We start from the raw sequence: 24,842 nt of genomic DNA on the forward strand, positions 1-24,842 counted from the left end.
CCACCTCCCGACCTCCTGGGAGTGGGAGGGGCTGGAGATTGAGTTCAATTACCAATGGCCAGTGATTTAATCAATCATGCCTGTGTGCTGAAACCTCCATAAAAACCCAAAAAGGAGAGGGTTCTGAGAGCTTCGGGGTTGGTGAACATGTGGAGATTGGTGAGGGTACTGCTTTGGGAGAGAGCATGGAAGCTCCTTACCCTTTCCATGTACCTTGTTCCATGCATCTCTTCCATCTGTCTGTTCCTGAATTAAATCCTCTTGTAATAAACCGGTAATCTAGTAAGTAAAATGTTTCTCTGAGTTCTGTGAGCTGCTCTAGCAAATTAATTGAAACTAAGGAGTGGGTTGCTGGAACCTCTGATCTGTAGCCGGTCAGTCAGAAGTACAGGCAATAACCTAGGCTTGTGATCAGCCTCTGAAGGGGGATGTGGGCAGTCTTGTAGGACTGAGCCTTTAACCTGTGCAATCTGACGCTATCAGATAGTGCAGAACTGAATTGAACTGTAGGATACCCAGCTGGTGTCAGAACATTGCTTGGTGGTGTGTGGGGGAAATCCCTATCTACACATTGGAATTTGGGTGCAGAACCCTTTTGACTTTATAAGGGTATTTGTTGTACTGTTGACTAATTAGCAAAAGATTGGAAACAACCTAATAAAGGATGGGTTAAATAAGTTAAGATATAACCAAGTTATGCACTGAGAGGGATGAGAATTAAAGAAAACAAGGTGTGAAAAAGATTATGTATTATCAGTTTCCAAACTGTAATATTGTCTAGTCCCTAAGCGGGGGGACTGGGACAAGATTACACTGTGTATCCCTCTGTATTTTTTGAGTTTTGAGTGAAATTTATTGCCCATTCACAGAAAACTAACGTTTCCATTTTAAAAATAGAAGTTGCCAGCAGTAGGACTGATCTTTTTTTTTTTTTTTTTTTTAGAGATCAAAATATCAGCTTTATTATCAATGAAATAAAGAGCTAGTTGACTTGTTCTCCAGTCATACTCCCTGTGAGATCTCCCTGGTTAGAGAGAACTGCCGACCTTGCCTCGGAGGGACAGAGCCCATCTTTGCATTAGGAGACCATTAGCTTTCTAGGTGAGAGAACCAACCCCTCAGGGGTGGGGCCATACATGCTCAGTTCCTTTTCCCAAAATCACTCATCAGATGAGACACCTCTCTGTTGAGATGGAATGAAGACTGATCTTTTTAAAAAATTTATTATTTTTGGCGACGTTGGGTCTTTGTTGCTGTGCGTGGGCTTTCTCTAGTTGTGGTGGGGGCTACTCTTCTTTGCGGTGCGCAGACTTCTCATTGCAGTGGCTTCGCCTGTTGCGGAGCATGAGCTCTAGGCGCGCGGGCTTCAGTAGTTGTGGCTCGCAGTCTCTAGGCGTGCAGGCTCAGTAGTTGTGGCACGCAGGCTTAGTTGCTCCACAGCATGTGGGATCTTCCTGGACTAGGGATCGAACCCGTGTCCCCTGCATTGGCAGGCGGATTCTTAACCACTGCGCCACCAGGGGAGCATAGGACTGATCTTTAGGAAGACCCCCTTGGGTGGCTCCTTGTGGTCAGGTACATGTAAAGCAAAGAGCACCCCAGACTCTGAGGGCTTCCAAGAGTTCAGAGCGTGAGACCATTCCATCCAAACTCTTTGGACGGCAGAGCTCAAAAGTTGTGGGGAAGTGGTGGGAAAATCTTCGCTTAATGAGGCTTCATAGTATTAGTCTCACTAATGGGCTGAGATGATCCTCATTGTCATCCAAAAGACACCGGAGGGTGGGGGCGTGGGGTGGGGGGAGGGGCTGGAGGAGGAACTCACCAGGGTGGGCCAGGGAGGGGCTGGGGCCGGAAGCCTGCCCTCCTGGGGGAATGAGCAGGGGTAGCCAACCTGTGCCCAAGTGCCCAGCAGCCTCCTTCCAACCCTCTGGGAGAGCCACCCAGCAACTGTGGCAGAGATGGGCCCCTTTGGTGACTGACCCATTTTCTCAGTCAAAAAGCAGCACAGAAGTTTTTGGGGAAAGCTTCTTGGGATAAAAGAAAGACAGCAACTTGTCTCCAGTCATGTAAATTATAAAGAAGATGGGTCCTTATTTTTGTCCCTTTGCTGGAGAAACAGGGCACATGCTTAAATAATATCATGATGAGCAGCTTTCTACTTAGTGCTTTCCCACATCCTATATTATTGGTTTTTTGAATCAGATTCTGAGAAGTGAGATTATGGTAAAGCTATGGACATTTTATATATGACTTTGTCAAAGAGTTACATCCAAGTTATATATTTCCAGCTGTGTAAAAGACAGAGTCCTTCCACATGAAGACTTGAGCATGAAAGTTCATAATCACCAAAGAGTAGAAACATCACAAATGCCCATGATGAATAGATAGACAAAAATGAGGTCTATTCATACAATAGAATATTATTCATTAATGAAAAGGATTGTAATACTGACACATGCTATGACATGGATGAACTTTGAAAACATCATAGTGAGTAAAAGAAGCCAGTCACAAAAGACCACTTACTGTAAATCCATTTATTTGAAATGTCCACAATAAGCAAATCTAAAAAGGCAGAAAGTAGATTTGCGGTTGTCTACTGCTGAAGGAGAGAGGGGTGGGAAGTGACTTTTAGTGGGTTCGGTGTTTCTTTCTGGGGTGATGAAAATGTTCTAAAATTAGATAGTGATATGGTTGTACAACTCTGTGAATACACTAAAACCCACTGGATTGTACACTTTAAAAGGATTAATTGCATGGCAAGTGAATTATACCTCAATAAGGCTATTATAAAAAAAAGGCAGTGAGTTCTATGAAACTCTAACATGAGGTTATTCTTTATTGTTGTATTTTCTGATTCAACTAATTATACATATTTTAACGTTTGAATAATTTTAAAAATTTTTATAGGGAAACCTTTATTTTAAAAAATTTTTATTTTTTTAACATCTTTTTTTTTTTTTAACATCTTTATTGGAGTATAATTGCTCCACAATGGTGTGTCAGTTTCTGCTTTACAACAAAGTGAATCAGCTATACATATACATATATCCCCATTAAATATTTTTGAATATTAAAAATTTTTCTTTGAACTACATGTGCAAGTACTTTGTCCATTAATCGTTTGGGTTCTTGGGGTTTTTTTCTTGTAAATTTGTCTACATAATAAAAATATTAAAACTTTCCTAATCACATTTGGGAACAGAGTGCAGTCTGTTTCTTTTACTTTTGTGTTAATTTTTCTTGGGTCTGCATAAGTTTTAAAAATAATTTTATAGAGTTAAATTCATAATTTTTTCCTTTGTAGTCACTTTTATTGTTTTTAGGCTTGGGAAGTTATTCTCTGAAGGAAATAATAAAGAAAAGTAAATGAATCAGAAATAAGTTTGAATTGATAAACAAATTGAAGGGCTGATTCTTTGAAATATTAAAACAATCTGATGATCTAAGTAGACAAAAAAAAGGGGGAACCCTCACAATAACTACAATTAGAAATGAGGAAGAGAATATAATATCAGATGGGAAGAAACCCCTTAAAAATTAAAACATATGAGGTTCAACTCAATTCTAGTAAATCTGCAATTCTTGATGAAGTAGAAAATTTTTCAGGAGAACTATAAATGACCATAATTGATCCATGAAAAAGTAGTGTATCAGAATAAGCAAACAGGTACGGAAGAAACTGAATATGTGTGTCATTAAAGAAAACAAATAAATTCCAAGAAAGTCTCTGAGTTCAGAGAATTTGCCAGTCCACACTGTCAGCTTTTAGGAAAAGAAAGGCTGGTGGGCATGTAGTGAAACTGAGTCTCATTTTTCTGAAAAAAGGCTGTACCTAGAAAGAGTTCATGCCGTTTGACCTCAAGGTAATCCCAGTTCTAGGACTCAGTCTAATAAAATGACCAGGGAGTCATGAGCAAGTGTATCTTTTTTTAATATATAAAATTATTTATTTATTTATTTTTGGCTGCATTGGGTCCTCTTTGCTGCGCACGGCCTTTCTGTAGTTGCGGCGAGCGGGGGCTACTCTTCGTTGTGGTGCATGGGCTTCTCATTGCAGTGGCTTCTCTTGTTGAGGAGCACGGGCTCTAGGCGTGCGAGCTTCAGTAGTTATGGCACGCAGGCTCTGTAGTTGAGGCACGCAGGCTCAGTAGTTGTGGCATGCAGGCCCAGTTGCTCTGTGGCATGTGGGATCTTTCCGGACCCGGGCTCGAACCCATGTCCCGTGCATTGGCAGGTGGATTCTTAACCACTGTGCCACCAGGGAAGCCCAGCAAGTGTATTCTTTACAGATGTAAACTAGTGGAAAATTGGAAACAACCTAAATATTCATCACTATTGGAATGGGCAATAAATCAAGTATATTTACAGGATAAAATACTGTATAGCTGGGCTTCCCTGGTGGTGCAGTGGTTGGGAGTCCACCTGCTGATGCAGGGGACACGGGTTTGTGCCCCGGTCCGGGAAGATCCCACATGCCGCGGAGCGGCTGGGCCCGTGAGCCACGGCCGCTGAGCCTGCGCGTCCGGAGCCTGTGCTCCGCAACAGGAGAGGCCACAACAGTGAGAGGCCCTCGTACCAAAAAAAAAAAAACAACAACTATATAGCCACTTATAATAATAATATTTAATGATATGGAAACAGTCTCATGATAGGTGAAAAATCTGGATGTAAAATTGTTTTTACAGTATGATTACAACTTGGTTTAAATTTTTTTTATGTTTATGCATAAAAACACAAGCTGGATTGAAATATTAATAGTGATTTTATCGAAATATTAAAAATTTTCTCCTTTGTACTTCTCTGATTTTCCAAATCTTCTACATTGAACATGTATTACTTTTATAATCAGAAAAATATTATTTAAAATACATAAATTTGCATAGAATCAGCAGTCAAAGGAAATATACAATGGTTATCTTTGAGTGATAGATAAGTCATTTTTAGTTTCTCCTTTATAGTGTTTACCATTTTCCAAATTTTATAATGAGCAATTTTTCTTTTATTATAATAAACATTTAAAAAAACAATCAGTCTCCATAGGCTAGATAACCTTTTAAGTATATTTTTAAGATTCTCATAATTACTTTTAAGAGAATGTTAAATACACATGGTAAATATCACATTGTACATATTATTTTGTAATTTATTTTCCCTTAAAGTATTATGACCATTTTTAATGAACATTTTAATGCTTTTAAATATTCATCTAAGATATAATTTTTAATGGCTTTGTATTTTCTCATTATAGTTTTTACCAGATTTTGATTTTCTAATTCAAACTCTGCTTCAATGAACATTCTTATTCATAAATCTTTCTCAGATACTCCTCCAGTTTAAGTTCTCCTCAGTTTCCTGAATGACGGTAGCTCAGCCTCTGATTTCTCTCCAGCGCAACAGGACACTTATCCCCTCCCCAGGTGGGCAGTCCAGATCAGTGCCCCCGCAACTTGAATGTGCATTTGAGTCACCTGGGCATCTTTTTTTTGAACTGCAGGTTCTGATTCAGTATGTCTTGAGTGAGACCCAGCACTTATTTCTTTTCTTTATTTTTTAAATAAATTTATTTTTTTATACATACTCTTTATTTTTTTTTCTGCATTGGGTCTTCGCTGCTGTGCACAGGCTCTCTCCAGTTGCGGTGAGCGGGGACCACTCTTTGTTGCAGCGCGCAGGCTTCTCACTGTGGTGGCTTCTCTTGTTGCCGAGCATGGGCCCTAGGCACACGGGCTTCAGTAGTTGTGGCACGCGGGCTCAGTAGTTGTGGCTCGTGGGCTCTAGAGCGCAGGCTCAGTAGTTGTGACACATGGGCTTAGTTGCTCCACAGCATGTGGGATCTTCCCGGACCAGGGCTCGAACCCGTGTCCCCCACATTGGCAGGTGGACTCTCAACCACTGTGCCAGCAGGCAAGTCCCCTAGCAGTTTTTTCTAGTGGGTTTCCCTTGAGGTCCATGCTGTGGTTCTGCAGACCACATTCTGAGGAGCAGGTTCAAAGCCAGTGTATCTTCTGCCAATTCAAATGACTCAGAAAGCCTTCTTCCTGTCTCAAGGTCTGTCTCAATAGAATTCTAATCCCAACTCCACCACACTGGTCATGGCTCCTCCCTGCAAAACCATGTGGAAGAATTTTAATTCACCTGAACGCGATCTCTTACCAGTTATTTTAAGGCAGCTGATGTGTTCCTCTGAATTTTCTTTCTCAGCTTTTCATTCTGCATGGGGCATGGCTTGAAGTGCCTCAGCATCTTGATTTCTTTCTCCTTTGTCCTTTTTACAGTATAGCACCCAGAACTGAAAGTATTGCTTACGGCGCAGGCTGATGGGCTGTGGGTAGAGGGCGACTATCATGACCCTCATCCCCAATAGAATCCTGCTGTGAATTCAGCTAACAGCCCATGACACTGGAATGACTCATGGTGAACCCACTGTCAGCTAAGAGCCTGAAATTTCCACAGGGGGTGTTGTTGGTTCACATCTCCCTCAGCTTCTACTTGAGCAATTGAATCTGAATCTAAGTGACCCAAGAGATCCCTGTTAAGCTCCAGTTTTCTCACTTGAATTTGGCATAGGGCTGTCCTTGTCTCAGAGAAAAATGCTATGACCACAGGAAGGGGGCGATGTTGACTCAGGGATCCCACCACCATTTGGACCAATACAAAGGTGTTGCTGGTATTTGCAAATTACTGTAAACCTTTATTGGCTTCATTTAGGAATCTTGCCATTGACAATCACATTTCTGAAGAAGGAATCTACAGCAATTGATGATAATGCAGAAGTTTTTATTTTTAGTTTATTGAAGTAACCTTTGTCCTAACTAACCATTTCCTTTCCCCTGCCCATTTATCCAATATGGGGTGAAATAATTTCTATTAGTAATATGTAATGTTACTAACATATGAAATATGATTTTATACTCTTCGTGGAAAATTCAGAAAACATCGAAGTTAAAGAGGAAAATAAAAATCCCATATGATGCCATCATCTAGTTGATGATGTCATGTAGTTGATACACCCTTGTTGGTGTATGTCATTGGTTGGAGTATGTCATCCTTTCATTCTTTTTTATTTGCATTTTTTTTTTTTTGGCTGCGCCACACAGCATGTGGGATCTTAGTTCCCCAAGCAGGGAATGAACCCGTGCACCTGTATCAGGAGCATGGAGTCCTAACCACTAGACCTCCAGGGAAGTCCCTGCATGTTTTTAATCTTACTAAAAAGGCAATATTTTAAACTTTTATTACATGAGTAACAGATGTTCATTATAGAAAAAAGTGGAAGTATAAATATGCAAAAGAAGAAGAAATAGAAATCCTATTATCTAGAAATGACTTCTTGTTACATTTGGGTGTGTTTTTTTTAAGATGTTTAAATCTGCATATATATTTTATTTTTGTTAATATATTTATACAGTAGTACTATATTATAAAGGTTTTTTTCACTTGACAGCATATTGGAAGCATTTTCCCACATAAAGAAATATACATATTAATAATATTTAGGGACTTCCCCAGTGGCGCAGTGATTAAGACTCTGCCTGCCAATGTAGGGGACACAGGTTCGAGCCCTGGTCTGGGAAGATCCCACATGCTGCGGAGCAGCTAAGCCCGTGAGCCACAACTACTGAGCCTGTGCTCTAGAGCCCGTGAGCCACAACTACTGAGCCTGTGTGCCACAAGCACTGAAACACTCGTCCCTAGAGCCCGTGCTCCGCAACAAGAGAAGCCACCGTCTGCACACAGCAACAAAGACCCAACGCAGCCAAAAATAAATTTAAAAAATTTTTATATAAAAAATAATGTTTAATATTTATGCATTATAGGTATGCTATATATCTAATATTTTAAAAATATGTTTCTACAATACTATTATTATTATTATTTTTTTTTGCGGTACGCGGGCCTCTCACTGCTGTGGCCTCTCCCGTTGCGGATCACAGGCTCCGGACGCGCAGGCTCAGCAGCCATGGCTCACGGGCCCAGCCGCTCCGCAGCATGTGGGATCCTTCCAGACCGGGGCACGAACCCGTGTCCCCTGCATCAGCAGGCAGACTCTCAACCACTGCGCCACCAGGGAAGCCCTACAATATTATTTTAATGGCTGAATGTATTCCATAATATCAATGTACCATAATTTATTTAAGTGTCCCTCTATGGTTCAATATTAAGACAGTTTGTTATTTCTTGCTGGGATATAAAGTTTTTATTCGAAACAGAATTACTCACTAGGTCATGTGTTCTCAACTTCTTTCTTAATATGTACTACTTGGTGATGCTTAACTCAATGTTCTTAAATATTTTTAATTTATTTATTTTTTAATATTTATGTATTTATCTGGCTGCACTGGGTCTTAGTTGCGGCATGCGGGATCTTTGTTGCGATGTGTGGGCTCCTTAGTTGCAGCACGTGGGATCTTTTTAGTTGTGGCATGCGAACTCTTAGTTGCGGCATGTGGGATCTAGTTCCCTGACCAGGGATCGAACCCAGGCCCCCCTGAACTGGGAGGCTGGAGTTTTAGCCACTGGATCACCAGGGAAGTCCCCTCTTAGCTTTTAAACTTAACTTTATTACAATTATACATTTCAGTGTGCTAATATAGTTTACCTACTTGGCATTTTTAATGGCCAATATGGCATTCTATTAGTTGCGTATATTATAGATTACTTAGCTATAACGTAATCACAAATGGCAATTTGAAATTGCTATTTCCAACAAGAAAATTCACAATGAACTTTGAACAATACAGTAGATAGCGTTTGTTTTTATTTTCCATGTATCTTTCTATTCATATTCATGAACATTTTCTAACATTTTCTATATCCATGCCTCTACTCCAGGCTGTAAAAGCTAAGTCAACAGAACCTCTCCTTTCAGGCTACTCTACCATGAGGGTAGGCAGGTTTCACTTTGATTTACCCAGAGTTCTTTCTTGTGACTCCTGCATGATGATGCAGGAGAGGAGTTCCCTCCATGGCCTTGACTGGCTGAATCACTTTTCCTGGTTTCGGTTCTGTGGAAAACTATTCTAGAGAACATTTAGTGAACTGACTCTGAATGGTTTCACAGTGTGAGGTTTACTCTGTAAGAATATTATTTCACCTGTAGTTGAAGCAAGTTGCTAGTTTTGGCAATCCCTCTTTTGTTATGAGAACTCACATGAGCCAAATTCCACTTTCAGAAACGATGCGGGCCAAGCTTCATGCTGTGTAAGTTCATACCTAAAGATGGCAAATTTCTGAATGGGTTCATAAGATGAAAAACAACTTACTTGTGCTCACTGCCTTTCCTTAGAAATTAATTCCAGAATGTTTTAAATGCCTGCATACAGTCATAGATTTAAACTGCTAATGACAGTAGTGAATGAATTCAGAAACAAGGCATATCAATATTTTCAGATGGATTACACCACATGCTTTAATAATTTTGCAAATAGGGAAATTCTGATATTGAAGGGAAACCCTCTTAGTTCCTATAAAGATAATATGTCATCCTGAAGAATATTTTAAAGACAGCAACTTGAAAATTAAGAATTCCATTCAAGTTTGACAGGGTTTGGTACAATAAATATTTGATGAATGAATGTATAGTTTATATTTATTCTACCAGGATAGTAAAAAATATGGCTCTAGTCTCTCTCTCTCTCTCTTTTTTTTTTTTGGCCGTGCCTCGAGGCATGTGGGATCTTAGCTCCCCGACCAGGGATTGAATCCGTGCCCCCTGCATTGGGACCGTGGATGGAGTCTTAACCACTGGACTGCCAAGGAAGTCCTTCTAGTCTCTTGATTGCCATATGGAATATCTTTTGGTGGGAGCACAAGACTGGATGTCATTTTGTCTTTGGTTTTTGTTTTTTTTTTAATTTGCGATGCGCGGGCCTCTCACCGCTGCGGCCCCTCACACAGCGGAGCACAGGCTCCGGACGCGCAGGCTCAGCGGTCACGGCCCACGGGCCCAGCCGCCCGGCCGCACGTGGGATCTCCCGGACCCGGGCACGAACCCGCGCCGCCCGCATCGTCAGGCGGACTCCCAACCACTGCGCCACCAGGGAAGCCCTGTCTTTGGGTTTTAACATTTGGTTTTCAGATGCTCTCCTCATGTTGTCTTATTCCAGCCTCAGTCTATTGACCACGGTGCTACTTTTCTAATTCTCTGTACTGAATCCATGTTCCACTTCTTGGCATCATCTGCCAGCTCTGGTTAAGAGTCCTTGCGCTCTGGAAGCCTAGGTGATGTTGGCCATGAAATAGGCCAACCTATTGATCACTCCCTAAGCTACAACTATGGGAATGAGGCATAATGTTGCACATTGCATTAATCTTTCTGTGGAATGAGAAAAGAAAATCCTTTTTCAGCTCAGTCCCTAATAAAGTAGTAACTTTTCCTAGAGCCGAGTTAGGATTCCATAGGCCTTACATGGTTCCACTCTCCCTCTTGGCACTCTGCCCAGACTCCCTGTGAACAAGCCCAAGCTAGCCTGCTGGAGGATGAGAGACCACGTGGAACAAAGACAAGCCATCCCACCTGAGGCCACCTTAGATCAACCAGTCCCCAGTTGATCTGCTAGCTAACCAGCAGCTGACCAAAGATGCATGAGTGAATCCAGCTGAGCTCAGAAGCCCAGTCTAAATTGCTGACTCATATAATTGTGAGCTAAATAAATGATTGTGGTTTTACACACTGAATTATGAGGTGGTTTGTTACAGAGCAAAAGTGAAGTGGTTCACCCTGCTAGGGAGGTCTGGTTACATCACAGGTTTAATAAACTGGCTCAATTTTACTTGATTTTGAGATAATCTTTGGAGTTATCCTATTCTTCCCTAACGTCCTCAGTTCTACCATAGCACATTAGTGTGGTGATGGAGGTCGTGGGCACTGTAGTTGCAGACCTGGATCTGAATCCCTCTTAGGAGGGGCATGCATTGGCAGGCGATCTCTTAACCACTGTGCCACCAGGGAAGTCCCTGAACCTTATTTTCTTATCTGTAAAACATGGAAAAGAATATCACTTAATAATATCACTTGTGATTGCTTATCCAATATCTATTCCTGGCCCCCCTATTTCCTTTCTAACAGAACTCTGATTCCGTTCAGGTATTCATACATCCTCTGCATTGTTCTCTGAATTCTCTACATAGCCTAGATCAGGAGTGATTCCTGATTAGTCTCAACTAAATCTTGGAAACTCCATTCTGCTCGCCAATGATTAGTTTAAGAGTGGGCTAGGATCAAATTCTGACCGATGAGAGCTGAGAGGGAAAGATGCTAGTGTGAAGGGGCTTCTGGGAAGGATTTCCTCACTCCTAAGAAGCAGATGAGGAAGGGATGATCTGTCTCTTCTGAAGACTGTTTGGTCTGGACACAAGGCCTGGGACTGTCGTAGCCATCTTGTGGTCATGGTTACTTGAAGGCAAAACCAAAGCCCTGAGGAAGGCAGAGGCATGAGATGGAAAGAACCTGGGTCCTTGACTGTATCACTAAACCACTGAAACTCCAATTACGGAATCAACCGTATCTCAGAGCTACTTGTTATGTGAAATAATAAATCTCTATTATTTAAGTTTGTCTGGGTCAGGTTTTCTGTTTCTTGCTAATCCAAGCATCCTGAGTGATATATCCTTCAGGACAGCATCTGGCACGTAGTGAGCCCTCAATAAGCATTAGCTCTTTTTTTTTTTTTTGACCACCCCACTTGGCATGCAGGATATTAGTTCCCCCACAAGGGATCGAACCTGTGCCCCCTGCAGTACAAGTGCAGAGTCCTAACCACTGGACCGCCCAGGAATTCCCAATAACCATTAGCTGTTGTTAGAATTGTATTGGCGGCTTTCCCGCAACCAATAACTAGTTTCAGATTTCACAGATCTTGGAAAAACACTTTACTGAATTCTACTGACCCTCCCAGTTATGATGCTGTGCTCTTTACCTATGGCCTTAGATCTAGAGCAGGGGTTAGCGCTATGCACGGTAGGCCAGATCTAGCCCACCGCTTGCTTTTGTAAATAAAGATTTATTAGGACCAAGCTACACCCATTCATCCATCGCTGCTCTTGCATTACAACACCAGAGTTGAGTAGTTGCAGAGGGGGCTCTATGGTTGGCAAAGCCTGAAGTATTTACTCTCTGGCCCCTTACAGAAAAAGTTTGCTGGCCTGTGTTTTGGAGCCAATTCTTTACCTCCTCAATGATTATTCACTCAGAGACCTTATTAACCAGGCAGATTACAGCTTCCACCCCAGAGATTCTGCTTCCCTGAATGTATCTGCTAGGACTCTTGTGGGCAAGTGACTGAAGACCTGACCCAAACTATGTGATGGCTTTAGGAATGGCTGGATCCAGGGGCTTAATGGGATAATCAAGATCATATTCCACTCTCTTCATCCCTTGGCCCCTCTTCCTCTGTGTTGATTCTAATCTCAGACAGTGTCTGCCATTGAGGGCCACAATATGGCCCTGCAGTGTCTGTCCTTCCTAGTTTATATTTAGTGGGAAAGAGGTAAAATCTTTCTCAACATGTTTGGTAAAACTTTGGAGAATCACTGTGATTGATTTGACCTAAACATTGAAAGTGCATTCTAGAGAGCAACAGATAATTCTCTTCTTACCCTTTGTATTTCATGTATTGTTTCCTCATTGGTTGTCTCCCTCCACTAGATTACAAGCTTTAAGAACAGTGCTCAACGCTATCATATGCTTAGTAAATATCATTTTGAATGAATGAATGTATATGTATATTTATTTAAAAATTGGAATCACTCCTCACGTATATTTTTGTTTTCTGCTTTTAAAAAATTTATATATTTATATCATGAGCATTCCTTTTATGCCACTAAAGCTGTTTGGATTGCATTCCAAAGGCAACAAGCAGCCACTGAAGGTTTTTAAGCAATGGTTGACATTGACCCATTGGCTTATGAGCCATGTTGATCTCATTCTGGCCCATATTCTCTGCATTACCCATAAAGACTGCATCATACAAATATTTCCACATCTCCTCCCATCCCACCCTTAGAGAATTATGTTGTAGCTACTACAGTTTTTATTTTGAAGATTATTGGATATGACTGTTTTTTAGAGCCTGCTCGTGTTGCTCAGTTGTCCAAAGTAGTTGCAGTTGAGCGATGCACCCGCTCCCTTTCCCCCGGGGCTGGGGCTGCTACCTCATCCTGAAAAGATGTGTTGCTTCATGATATCAGCTTACAGCAAACCATGCACAGATAACTTTTCGAACATTTCATTGTAATACTTCCACGCTTAAATCACCAAATTGGCTTTGGAAACTATGCAATCCCTTCAAATTACATTCTCTTTTAACTCAGAATTCACAATATCATAGGGCAGTGTGTATACTTAAGACATTTGAAAATGGGTACATAAAAGCTGCCTAGATTTACAGGATTTTTAATTTTTTTAAAAAGCACACTATTATAAATGTAACAAATGATGAAAATCAGTTATACAATGTGCCTTTTTACCTGTATTGTATATAATATAATTGGGTATGGAAGGGATTGAGAGGTTGTTTTAGTTTCCTAGGGCTCTCGTGAGAAAGTATCACAAACTGGGTGGCGGAAAACAACAGAAATTTCTTTTGCCCCCGTTCTGAAGGCTAGAAGTCCAGAATTAAGGTGTTGGCAAGGCCATGCTCTCTCTGACAGTACGGATAGAACCCTTCCTTGCCTCCGCCCAGCTTCTGGTGGTGGCCAACAATCGCTGGCTTTCCTTGGCTTGCAGCTTCACTCTCCGATCTCTGCCTCTGTCATCACATGGCATTCTTCCTGTGTGTCTCTGACTTCAAACAGCATTTTCCTCTTCTTTAAAGATACCAGTCGTATTGAATTAGGACCCACCCTAATGGCCTCATTTTTTTTTTTTTTTTTTTTTGTGGTACGCCGGCCTCTCACCGCTGCGGCCTCTCCCGCTGCGGAGCACAGGCTCCGGACGCGCAGGCCCAGCGGCCATGGCCCACGGGCCCAGCCGCTCCGCGGCATGTGGGATCCTCCCAGACCGGGGCACGAACCCGCGCCCCCTGCATCGGCAGGCGGACTCTCAACCACTGCGCCACCAGGGAAGCCCGGCCTCATCTTAATTAAAGACCCTATTTCCAAATAAGATTACATTCACAGGTTCAGGGGGTGGAGTTTAGGACTGCAACATATCTTTTGGGGGGGACAAAAATCCAACCTGTAACTGAGGTCATCTAGCCCATCTCTCTACTGGACGTATGATCTGCTGTGTAAGATCTGTCCAGTCGTAAGACTTAGGCACAAAGTATGATAGTCAATTTAGGTCAAACCCAGGTAGGTGGAGTAGGGGCAGAAAGAGGGTCCTGGCACAAGATCGTCCCACACTCACTAGGGTGAGATAGTTGCTGTTGTATTGACCTAGTTATAGAAATTGGTTGCAGAGCTGGGTGGGTAGGATGAGGTCTAAAGAGTGATGCAGGGAAAGTCCGGTGCTGGGCAGAGCACAGAGAACACTGGTGGGGAATCCAGCTGGCTGGTAGCAAACATTCTGGGTAGATGTTTAGATGGGTGGGATGGTCATTATCCTCTAGATCACCACTGTTCAACAGGAATATAAAGTGAGTCACACTTGTAGTTTCAAATTTTCCAGTAACCATATTAGAAAAAGTAAAAAGAAATGGGGAAATTAAGACTTTATTTTACTTAATCCAAGATATCCAAAATATTATCATTTCAATATGTCATTAATATAAAAAAGATTAACATATTTTGCCTTCTTTTTTTTTTTGCCCCGTACTAAGTCTTTAAAATCCAACGTGCATTTTATACTTGCAGGGCATCACAAGTCATATTTCAAGAGCACGATAGGCATATGTATTAGACTGCACTAGATCCTAGAAGTGCTGCCCCTGGATGGTAGGATCCAAGCCACAGGCTGGGTTGTAGGTGAGACTCAGTTCTGGGGAGAACACAGGCAGGAACAAGGCAGAATCTAAGGGTGTTTAGGGAAGAGTTTAGGACAGCCTGAAGAGGAAAATGTGTTCCAAGGAGAGACAAAGTGAATGAAAGGGGGAAGGATCCGCTTAAACTTGCTTAAGTAAGGGATGGGGTGATTATTCTGCACTGTGAGATCCCTTGGAAATGAATTGTAAGAAGTCACACCTGGGCTGGGAGTACTGGCAGGAAATTGGTCACTCTCTTTGTTTCCCTCTCTAGAGTTATGAAGCCTCTTATCTCCATTTCTCTCTGCTTGTCTGTTTTGTTAGTCTCCTTCTACACACTCATTTCCTCTTTTATTTACCTAATTGAACCTTAAAATGGCTTCCTCAGCTGCTAACTCTAGGACATCTCCGCTCAGCTCCCCACCACTAACTCAGTGGCTTAGTGTTCCATTTCATGTTCCAAGGAGAGAAAATCTGATCTGCCACTTGGTCACTCATCCACCTTTGGCTCAGTTAGCTGAGGCCAAGCTCACCTAAGTACAAACGGAGCCACCCAGCCTCATCCCTAGTCTAAGGCAGTGGTTCTCAAAGTGGGTTCTCTCCACCAGCGGCATTAGAAACATAAATTCAGGGCCCTCACCCCAACCTATTGAACCAGTGTCTCTGGGGGTGGAGCCTAGGATACTATGTTAGAGCCATGGGTGAGGGCAGATTCCCTCAGAAGAGGATGTGGGTAAGGACTACCATCTTAGTACACCAAGGTAGACGCGGAGAAGGCCAGAGCTGAGGTGAGTAGCATGGGGGAGCCCACACCTGGAGAGAGAGGTCCCAGATGTGACTGCAACTTCCATCACTGGGGACCAGGTGTGCTGGGAGGGTGTGAGGGAAGGGGTCACAGAGAACAGCTCAGAAAGTGACCTAATCCTAAATCATGTCAGAACAGGACTACATGTGAGGGTTTTAAGTGAACCTAACTTTGAGGACCTGGGACAGGCAGAGGCAGAGAGGAAATGAGTGGAGGTTGGAGAGGGAGAGTCAGGTTGATAACAGCAAGTATATGGGGGCTGTGCTTGGCTGCTTCATCAGTTACAAGCTGATTTGGAGGAAGCTAGAACTAGATATTAAATCAAATTAATAACAGTTAAACATTAAAGAAAGTTGAATTTTTAAGCAGTGGTAGAAACTGCTGAGTGCCTGATGTTTGCTTTTTCCATGGCACATAAACTGTATTAAATTTGAAATTTACACTACAAAAATAGCTTCACAGGAGTACCATTATTAACATAAACTTACCTCTGACAGATTTTTTATTACTGGAGACAACTCTTCTATGTACAAAATGTATTAACGGCTGGAGCAGAAGAAATATACCAACTACAGATGGTAAGCATTTTCTTGCAAAGTCACATCAAATTTAACATTAGCCTTGGAAAATAGAAACATATTTAAACAAAAGATTTTAGATATTCTTAGAACTCTGTGTAGATTTTCACCTCTGGTCTAGGATACCATCATAAAGAGTGCAACTTTAAGTGATTAAAATAAGTTAATGAAAAAGTTTACCACTTCTCAAAAATGCTATTTAACGTGTTGTTACAGCATTTTCATTGGCAGGTTCTATTAAGTGGCATTTATGGAAAAAGACATATTTTATTGGTATAAAATAGGTGGAGTCAGTATACTTGAGAAAGATGCCTAAAACAGTGATTCGATAAAAGGTGCACAATTCCACTGAAAGCAAATTAGAAGTCATAAGGGAATAAAAAGGCTTTGAAAAGATTTTCTGCAATTCCCATACCCATTAGAGACCTGTGCAAGTACAATTTACATTAGAAGTAGATTTCTATTTTAGGCAGAAAGAAAAGAGTGAATTCCTAAGAATTGTTATTACTCCCTTTCTTTCTCAAAAATATGTCTAAAAGTGTTGCCATGATGAAGCAATGCTGTGCATCTAATGCTGAAATGTAATCCAGTGAAAGTTTAGCTCTCCTGAACAGTATAAATGGTTTTATTATTTTTTTAAAAATTTATTTATTTATTTGTTGGTTATTTTTGGCTGCGTTGGGTCTTCGATGCTGCGCGCAGGCTTTCACTAGCTGTGGCGAGCAGGGGCTTCTCATTGTGGTGGTTTCTCTTGTTGCCGAGCACAGGCTCTAGGCGCGCAGGCTTCAGTAGTTGTGGCACACGTGCTCAGTAGTTGTGGCTCGCGGGCTCTAGAGCGCAGTCTCAGTAGTTGTGGCGCACGGGCTTAGTTGCTCCGCGGCATGTGGGATCTTCCCGGACCAGGGCTTGAACCCGTGTCCCCTGCATTGGCAGGCGGATTCTTAACCACTGCTGCGCCACCAGAGAAGTCCCTAAACTATTCTTATATGAATCGTTTTTTTAAACAATGAGATTTAAACTTACATGCAGGCAAGAGTAAACAAATCCTCCTCTGCATATTAAGCATGTATACATTTTTCTGAATTGTCACTTACATATTTGAATGTACTGCTTTAAACTTCACAACAGGCAATCTCCACAGCTCCTCCATTGTGTTCTGAAATCCTAACTTTTGTTACCTAATACAAAGCTACAAATTGTGTTAGTGGGTGGTTGGGAACAGTGGGTGCCATTAGAATGGGGCAAATGCGTATGTATACATCAGTTTGCTAAGTTTTATTGCCATTATACATCTAGTCGTTTAAATTGTGATCACAACTATTGTTGAAATTGATTAGGGTATCTTCAGAGCTTCTGTAGCACAAAGAAGCATTTCTAAAGGAACTTGTTCACTGCTTTGCGCATAGTAGGCACTCAGTATTTGTTGAATGAATTTCTAGCACCGTCCCCTGAATTTCTAGTCTAACTTCCAGAACTTTATATAATTTTTGGATCACTTTAATTGTAGGGCTGTATCCAGACTGATGAGATGTTCTTGGAGGTAACTTGATCTGGAGAATAAAATGACATCACTGATGAATTAAAAGAAATGACTGACACTGACTTAGGATTAAAATATATCAGACTTTATTAAACATTTAAAATTGCAATAGTAGTAGTCTTAAGCAAAACTAATAAGGCACACAAAAAATCCCCCATGCATACGTTTGCATGCATACATACAACTTTTTATTCTGCTTTTAAACTTGATTATTTGTAAACTCTTCTATATTATATGGTCTTCATAATTGCCATTTAAATGGCATTAAAACCCATGCTGTTGATGTAATTCGCCATTAGGCTGTTAGCTCATCCCCCTTTTGTTATTAACCGAAGTTTGCAAAGAACATCTGTACTATCATATCAAGAATAAATTCCTAACAGTGCGATTACAGGGTCAAAGGGTAAGGTACACTTATTTTTATTTCATTTTCTATTTTTTCCCTCCTGAGATAACGAAATACAGTACTGTACGAAGAGCTTTTCATACATTGCTCTCGAAGGCTTATCTTGTTAATTATCCTTGCAGGCATTATTATCCTCCTATCCTTGAGCTACAGCTGAAAAAGGAGCCCAAGCAGGCCGGTAACCTGATCTCGTTCACCAGGTGAGTCCTGGATGGTGGTGGCAACTACGATACCAGGAGCAAAACACCCCGGGGGATTTGCTGGAACCCTCGGTAAGGGAATAGTGTCTCTTCCCTCACCCCAGCGACGCTCAATCCGGAGCGCAGCGGATTCGGTTATCACTTTGCTCGCCCCAGCCTCTCAGAGCCCTGCACACAGTGGGCGTCTAATAAAAGCGGTCTGCATTGCACTGACAAAAGCTCTCCGTTAAGCGGGATGAACACTAGGCCCTGCTGGCACCACAGACCTCGGCGCCGCCACTTTTCTTCTTTGCCCGCTCCTTCCTCAAGTTCCTGCATGGGACAGCAGGACACACCAACACAGACCGACGCGCCCAGGCCGAACCCGGGCCTGGCGCCCCAGCGCCCCAGGCACCCTGCGCGCGCCTGCCCAGGCCCCGCCCCCGGCCCCGCCCCGCCCCGCCCCCGGCCCCGCCCCCGTCGGTCCCGCCCCCCACCCCCCCGTCTCCTCCCCGCCCCCGGAGCCGACGAGTGGCGGCGGCGGCGGCCCCAAGACCCGGTTCCCTCAGACAAGAGGGCGGGTGGAGGAGGAAGCGGCCGAGCCCCGAGTCCTGCTCCGGCGCCGCCGAGCACCGCCCGCTTCAACCGACCGGCCCCGTCGGCTCCTGGGCCTTGCCGAGCCGCGAGGAGGGAAAGGCGGAGGCGGCTGCGTGGAGGCAGCCGGGGCGCGGGAGCGGGCGGAGGCGGCGCGGCCGGCCGCGGCTGCCGCTTTGTTGTGCGTCCCGGGCCGAGGAAGGAGAAGTAGGAGGAGGGGGGAGCTCGGCGTCCCGCTCCCTCCGCGGCTCATGGCGACGACGCTCGGCACATCCGGGACCCTCCGGCCGTGGCGGCCGCGGCGCCGGCTGCTCGGGCCCCAGCCCCGGCCGCTGTGGTGACTGCGCCGCGCCTCGCCGTCGCCCCCGCCCCGCCCGCCGCCCGCCGGCCCCGGGCCCAGCGCCGCGGCCGCAGCCCCGTCGCCGCCCCCGCCGCCGGGGACATGTCTAACCCCGGGGGCCGGAGGAACGGGCCCGTCAAGCTGCGCCTGACAGGTGAGGGGGTTGGGCGGGCGGCAGGAGCCGGGCCGGGGCGGCCGCGGGGTGGCCGAGCCGGCGGGGGGGGTGCCTGTGGCCTTGAGAAGGGCCAGGGTCGCGATCAATGGTGAGTGGCGAGTCGGGAACGTGGGAAGGCCTAGTTCAGGGAGAGTAATTGCAAACCACTCTGCCTTGTTTGGAAATTCTTACAAAAGCCAAGGGTGACTCGGGTGTCTTTTGTTGGGGGGGGGGTCCCCCGGTTGGAATTCCTGGCGGATTTGAGGTCGAAAAGCCTGGTCCGAGAAGCACGGTTCTCTCCCGGGGCGTCGGGGAGCAGCCCTTGGGCTACTGCCCAGGTGGGGTCGTGGAGGGGATGAGGAGCTCCTGTGGAGGGGATTATTGAATCCGGCTGCTGACTGCGCGCAGTAAACACTCCTTAAAGATGGAGCGCTTAACGGGAGAGAGTGTGTGTGTGTGTGTGTTCGTGTGTGTGTTCGTGTGTGTGTGTGTTCCCTGGTTGTTAACTTGTTCGCCCACTTGTGCCCGCGTGCAAAACCTTCCCTCTCTGCTGCCAGCCACAGCAGCCGGTGCCACACACCTGAAACGCACGGCTTTGAGAGGGAAGGAGACTGAGGTTGACTTTTCCGGTGTGTCTGTCTGATCCGACGACTCGGGCTCATTGTACCCTCTGTGTTTTGGAAGTGTTTGATTGTAGGGTAGCGTGTTTGGGGTTTTTCCTTGTAGGCCGCAGAGCTTGTGTCTCACTGCTAACTCTAGACCTGCTTTAAAAACACCTTTTTTTGGGTCCATTTCTAAGTATGTACTCAGACAGACTTTAAGCGAAGTTTTCTCTCTCTCCCCACTCTCCTCCCCTTCCCTTTTCTAAATGGAAAAGAATGTCTGGAGGGGTTGCTAGATAGCAGGCTTTTCTTACAAAGTGTTTATGATTCCAAGTGCATGAAATCTTTAAGGTTACAGGTACAGCGCCGTTTTTGATATTCTTACATGGTCGTGTTACCCCAGTATAAGGAAAAATTATTTGGGGTTTGAAAAGTGTAATGGCAACCAGTGTACTTATCCTAGTTTCAGTATTCATTCTTAATTATCCACGTTGATATTCAGATATGTGGTGAGAAAGGTGGCTTTCCTTAGAGAATCTGTGTGTGGGTGCGCGTGTAAGAATAAACTGTAATTATGTTTGCCTCCACTAGACTTTGAGATTTATATGGACTAATTTTGTAATTGAATGCTTGTGTGTCACATCCCAGTCCACTGGCTGAACTTTCGAGATAAAAACTTGCAGTGAATTAGGTATTTGAGAATTTAGCCTGACTGTATATGTTGGCTGCAGTTTTTAAAATATATTACTTTCATGACAGTTTTACCTTCCTTAGGGAAGATTGCAAAGAATCATTAACTGAGTGGTTCTTAATGGAAAACCTGGATTGGGAGATGCCTGTCTCCCCTACTTCCCCCCATTGAGTTTCCTTATTTTCTTAGGAAGCAATGGAAACCTTTATAAGGGATCTTTGTTGCTTTAGAGTTTATCTACTCTGTTCCTCTCTGGAGTCAGTCCTGTGTCAGTGATGGTGGAAAGAACCTGTGATTCCAGGTGTGCAAAAAGTATTAGAAATTGGCTGGTGGCCACTTAATTCCTTCTAGGCTGTATACACAATAAGAAAATGAGGGAGAAAACAGGGATTTTGATTTTCTGCAGAATGAGTTTGAGGTTTTTAGTGTGACTCAACAGATCTTAAAGTGTTTATCTGTGGTTTCCTTACTGAATATGATACATTATAAAAATTCACGAGTAAAGTTAGGAGAAAAGATTACACTTATTCCCTATCCCTCCAAAAAAATACTGGGCTAAATTTGTAGAGTGATTTTGTATTTTTACATTTTTCTGAGGAATTTTAAATACACTGTGTCCCCTTAATTGTAAAAACAGTTTGAGATACTCTCAATTTCTTAAAACCATTGGGAATTTGTCTCTGTCATATTTTAAGAGAAAACTATTCAAATATTAAAAACATCGCCCTCTCCATTTTGGTTACGTATGGTGGATTTTCTTGTTTTGCCAGGAAAGTTAACATGTATTTTTTCATTTTTGTTCGTTTACAGATTAGATGGTATAGATTTTAACAAATAAGGTTTCCAGAGCTGGATTCAATTAGCAGCTTTTTAGGACATAAACATTAAAGAGTTAGATGGAAAAGATTGTTTTGACTGACTGGATAAATGACAGGGCTGTGTTTGATGTGCGTCCAGGAATTGGTCTGGAGCTGGTGCCCAACTTTTCAGTCCATCTTGAGAAGCCAAATAAAATATTTAACCTAGGCCTCGTTTTGTTTAAAAAAAAAAAAAGTTGATTCTTTGTTAAGACCTTAAGAAATGTTTGGCATACCTTTAGACTAAGTGTTTAACAGTTCATTTAGATTCAGGTTCCATAAGAGAGGAAAATTAAAAGAAAAAAAAAACAGATCCCGTAGTGATTTTTTATTTGGTTTACAATACACTTGGGCTGTAAGATGATTTAAAGTAATTGTTCTTTGCTTTAAGTTAATACCATACTAGTATTTTAAATTTATAGACTGTCTTTGATTCCCAGGTACCTTATGAATTGTAGTTACTCAATTATATCCTTAATGTAGAGTTGCCCCTTTACTGAAAGATGTAAACAACTCTTGCATGGTGTCTGTCTGTCACACACATACATACACACACACACTCTCATACACACACTCTCACACATACATACAAACTGAAGGAGAAATATTTGAACCATGAGATCTCTGCCCACAACAGATATTAAACTTTTCCACATGTTATTCCTGAGACCACAGTCAACTAGCAAACTGTTTAGTATTTGTTGATGCAAAGAAGGAAGGGCTAATTTAATCCCAAATTTGAGATTCCTCAGGTCATTGGTGGTTAAAATCTGATTTGGTCCATCAAGCTACTTCTATTTTTTATGACACTTTAACACTTGATCATTAAAATGGGCTGTATGGTAAAGCTATCAATTTCAACTAGTATTTGTAGAGCAAATTGATTATAAAATGTAAAATTTGTATACATTATACTTACGAATAAGCTTTTCTTATGATGGTTTGGATAGAAGATATTCTTTGATGGTAAAAAAATTGGGGGTAATTTTTTATATTACTGTTTTTTAAAAATTAATTAATTTATGGCTGTGTTGGGTCTTCGTTTCTGTGCGAGGGCTTTCTCTAGTTGCGGCGAGCGGGGGCCACTGTTCATTGCGGTGCACGGGCCTCTCACTATCGCAGCCTCTCTTGTTGCGGAGCACAGGCTCCAGACGCGCAGGCTCCATAATTGTGGCTCATGGGCCCAGTTGCTCTGTGGCATGTGGGATCTTCCTAGACCAGGGCTCGAACCCGTGTTCCCTGCACTGGCAGGCAGATTCTCAACCACTGCGCCACCAGGGAAGCCCTATGTTACTGTTTTTTAAAACCAAAGGCTGGAAAAAGCAGTTAGTATAATTTCTAATATTTAAAATTCTTAGATATGGAGAAATAACAGATTACTTCTCCAGAACATTTATTGCAGACCTTTTTGTAATTTAAATGTTTTCGTACAGTGCATCTCATGTTCTTAATTTATAAAACCCTAAGCAGTAATGAGGTTAACCTTGTGTATAGCTAAAGGAAAATTACCTTTAAAAGTCTCACTTTAGATATGCTGGTATCTTAGTATTGTTTTACTGCATATTTTATTGATTCAAGGCTTTAAAAATTACAACTTGATTATACCTCGCAGTTTTCTAAGTGGGAATGTGCCTGTACACCATAATGACTTGTTCTAGGGGCGTTAGTGATTTGAATGTCCCCAGTTCATTTTTTTTTTCTTGGTTTCTGAGGAGGAAGCCAATGTGGCTTAGCTCCTTCCTTTTCTCTTAAGTTTCTCTCTTCTAGTCAAACCTTCAGGCCGGGGGGCTGAACCTGCCTAGGTGCTTCATGTAGTTTGGTTTTCATTGGTGAGTAAAAGAGAGAGAGAGAGAGAGTGTGTGTGTGTTTAATCATGGATTCTACTTTTTTCCTGTTGGTTGAACTATAACTATCACAACATACTAACATGTCATTTATTTAGCATGTAATTTAGCATATTTAGCATATAACTCAAGTTTTCAAGGTAAATGAAGATCCATGCTTTAACCATGCAAGGTTTTAATTTTAGCTATTTTTGATGTCTTTTAAAGATTTTGAAGGCTTTTAAAGATGTAATATGCCCTACTCCTTTCAAATAGACCATACTTAACAGAACTTAATGTTTTATTTATGATTCAGTATCATTATGAATATAAGTTATTGTGCTGTTGTAATGTGTAGTACAAGGATATCATCATGGTATGTAGAGAGAACCGTTTGACTCTGGCTGTATGGTGACATGTTTAACCCTGTTCTTACTGCTTTTTCTCTCTTTGCCTTTGTTTTTGTTTACTGTTACTTTCTTTGCTCTAAGAAACCTGAACCCTTGAAATGTACTGTTGTAATCAACATTATTATGTGTTTCTGTATGAGGGACATGTACTGAATGCTTATTAAGTGCCAGACACTGTATTAAGTTTACATCTGTTATTACTTTTAATTCTCATAATAGCTTCAAGAGGTAGGAGAAATTTGGAGAGGTTAAGTACATGTCAGAACCCAAGCTGTCTGTCTAGAAAGCCTGTTACAAACTTACAGGATTTTGTGTGGAAAATAAAATAATTTCATTTATTTGGAATTACCCTTGTCCCTTGAGATACTTGCTTATCTTTTAAGGCTCAACTCAAGGTACCCTTATCCACAGATCTTTCCTTGACCTGTGTTGACCTTTCCTCTCTGATTAAGAGGCTCTTCCTCTAGCATCAGACCTAACTCAATGAAGGGCATTTGTTGTCTGTGCTGTAAGCTCCATGAAGGCAGAATCCTGTTTCAGCATGCATTAAGAGCCTTTTGGCATTTTATTTTGAATGAATGCTGGAGACATAGAAGTAATTCTCTGTAGTTTTATACATGTTTTTTATGGCTGATGCACTGGGTGTGAGTGGCAAGAGGTGAGGCTTGTAGACAGGGACCAACCCATTTTAGGACCTTGTTATATTTTGTCAAGAAGTTTGATTTTTTTTTTTTTTAATATAGTGGGAACCATTGAAGGATTTTAAGCTTCAATATATTTGATGTTTAGAAATGTTAATCTTTGGGCAATAGGAAGGATGGACTGGAATGGGAACCACGAAGACTGATTTTAGGATAACCAGTTAAGAGAATCTATACAACAACCATTGTTCATATTTTTTTCTTGTTTTAACTTTTATTTCCAAATTCTGTTATTATAGATAATTTGTAAACATCTTGG

The 24,842-nt window shown here is 42.3% G+C and overlaps 1 protein-coding gene and 1 long non-coding RNA gene across 3 annotated transcripts in view; both read left to right on the plus strand.

Moving 5' to 3' along the window:
- The window catches only part of LOC125962112 (uncharacterized), a 35,933-nt gene extending 17,294 nt beyond the window's left edge, over positions 1 to 18,639 (plus strand). Inside the window, exons 2-3 of the long non-coding RNA XR_007473538.1 lie at positions 16,206 to 16,286; positions 18,355 to 18,639. This is a non-coding gene — a long non-coding RNA (uncharacterized LOC125962112). The remainder of the gene's footprint in view (positions 1 to 16,205; positions 16,287 to 18,354) is intronic.
- Positions 18,640 to 19,374: 735 nt separating this feature from the next.
- Positions 19,375 to 24,842, plus strand: part of SMURF2 (SMAD specific E3 ubiquitin protein ligase 2) — a 118,611-nt gene continuing 113,143 nt past the window's right edge. For both annotated transcript variants that reach the window (XM_004275625.3, XM_033438870.2), the window contains exon 1: positions 19,375 to 19,499. In XM_004275625.3, the coding sequence (XP_004275673.1) occupies positions 19,448 to 19,499 (52 nt within the window). In that variant the 5' untranslated portion in view covers positions 19,375 to 19,447. The remainder of the gene's footprint in view (positions 19,500 to 24,842) is intronic.

Source organism: Orcinus orca, chromosome 19 (genome assembly GCF_937001465.1).
Source record: "Orcinus orca chromosome 19, mOrcOrc1.1, whole genome shotgun sequence".
Lineage (NCBI taxonomy): Eukaryota > Metazoa > Chordata > Mammalia > Artiodactyla > Delphinidae > Orcinus > Orcinus orca.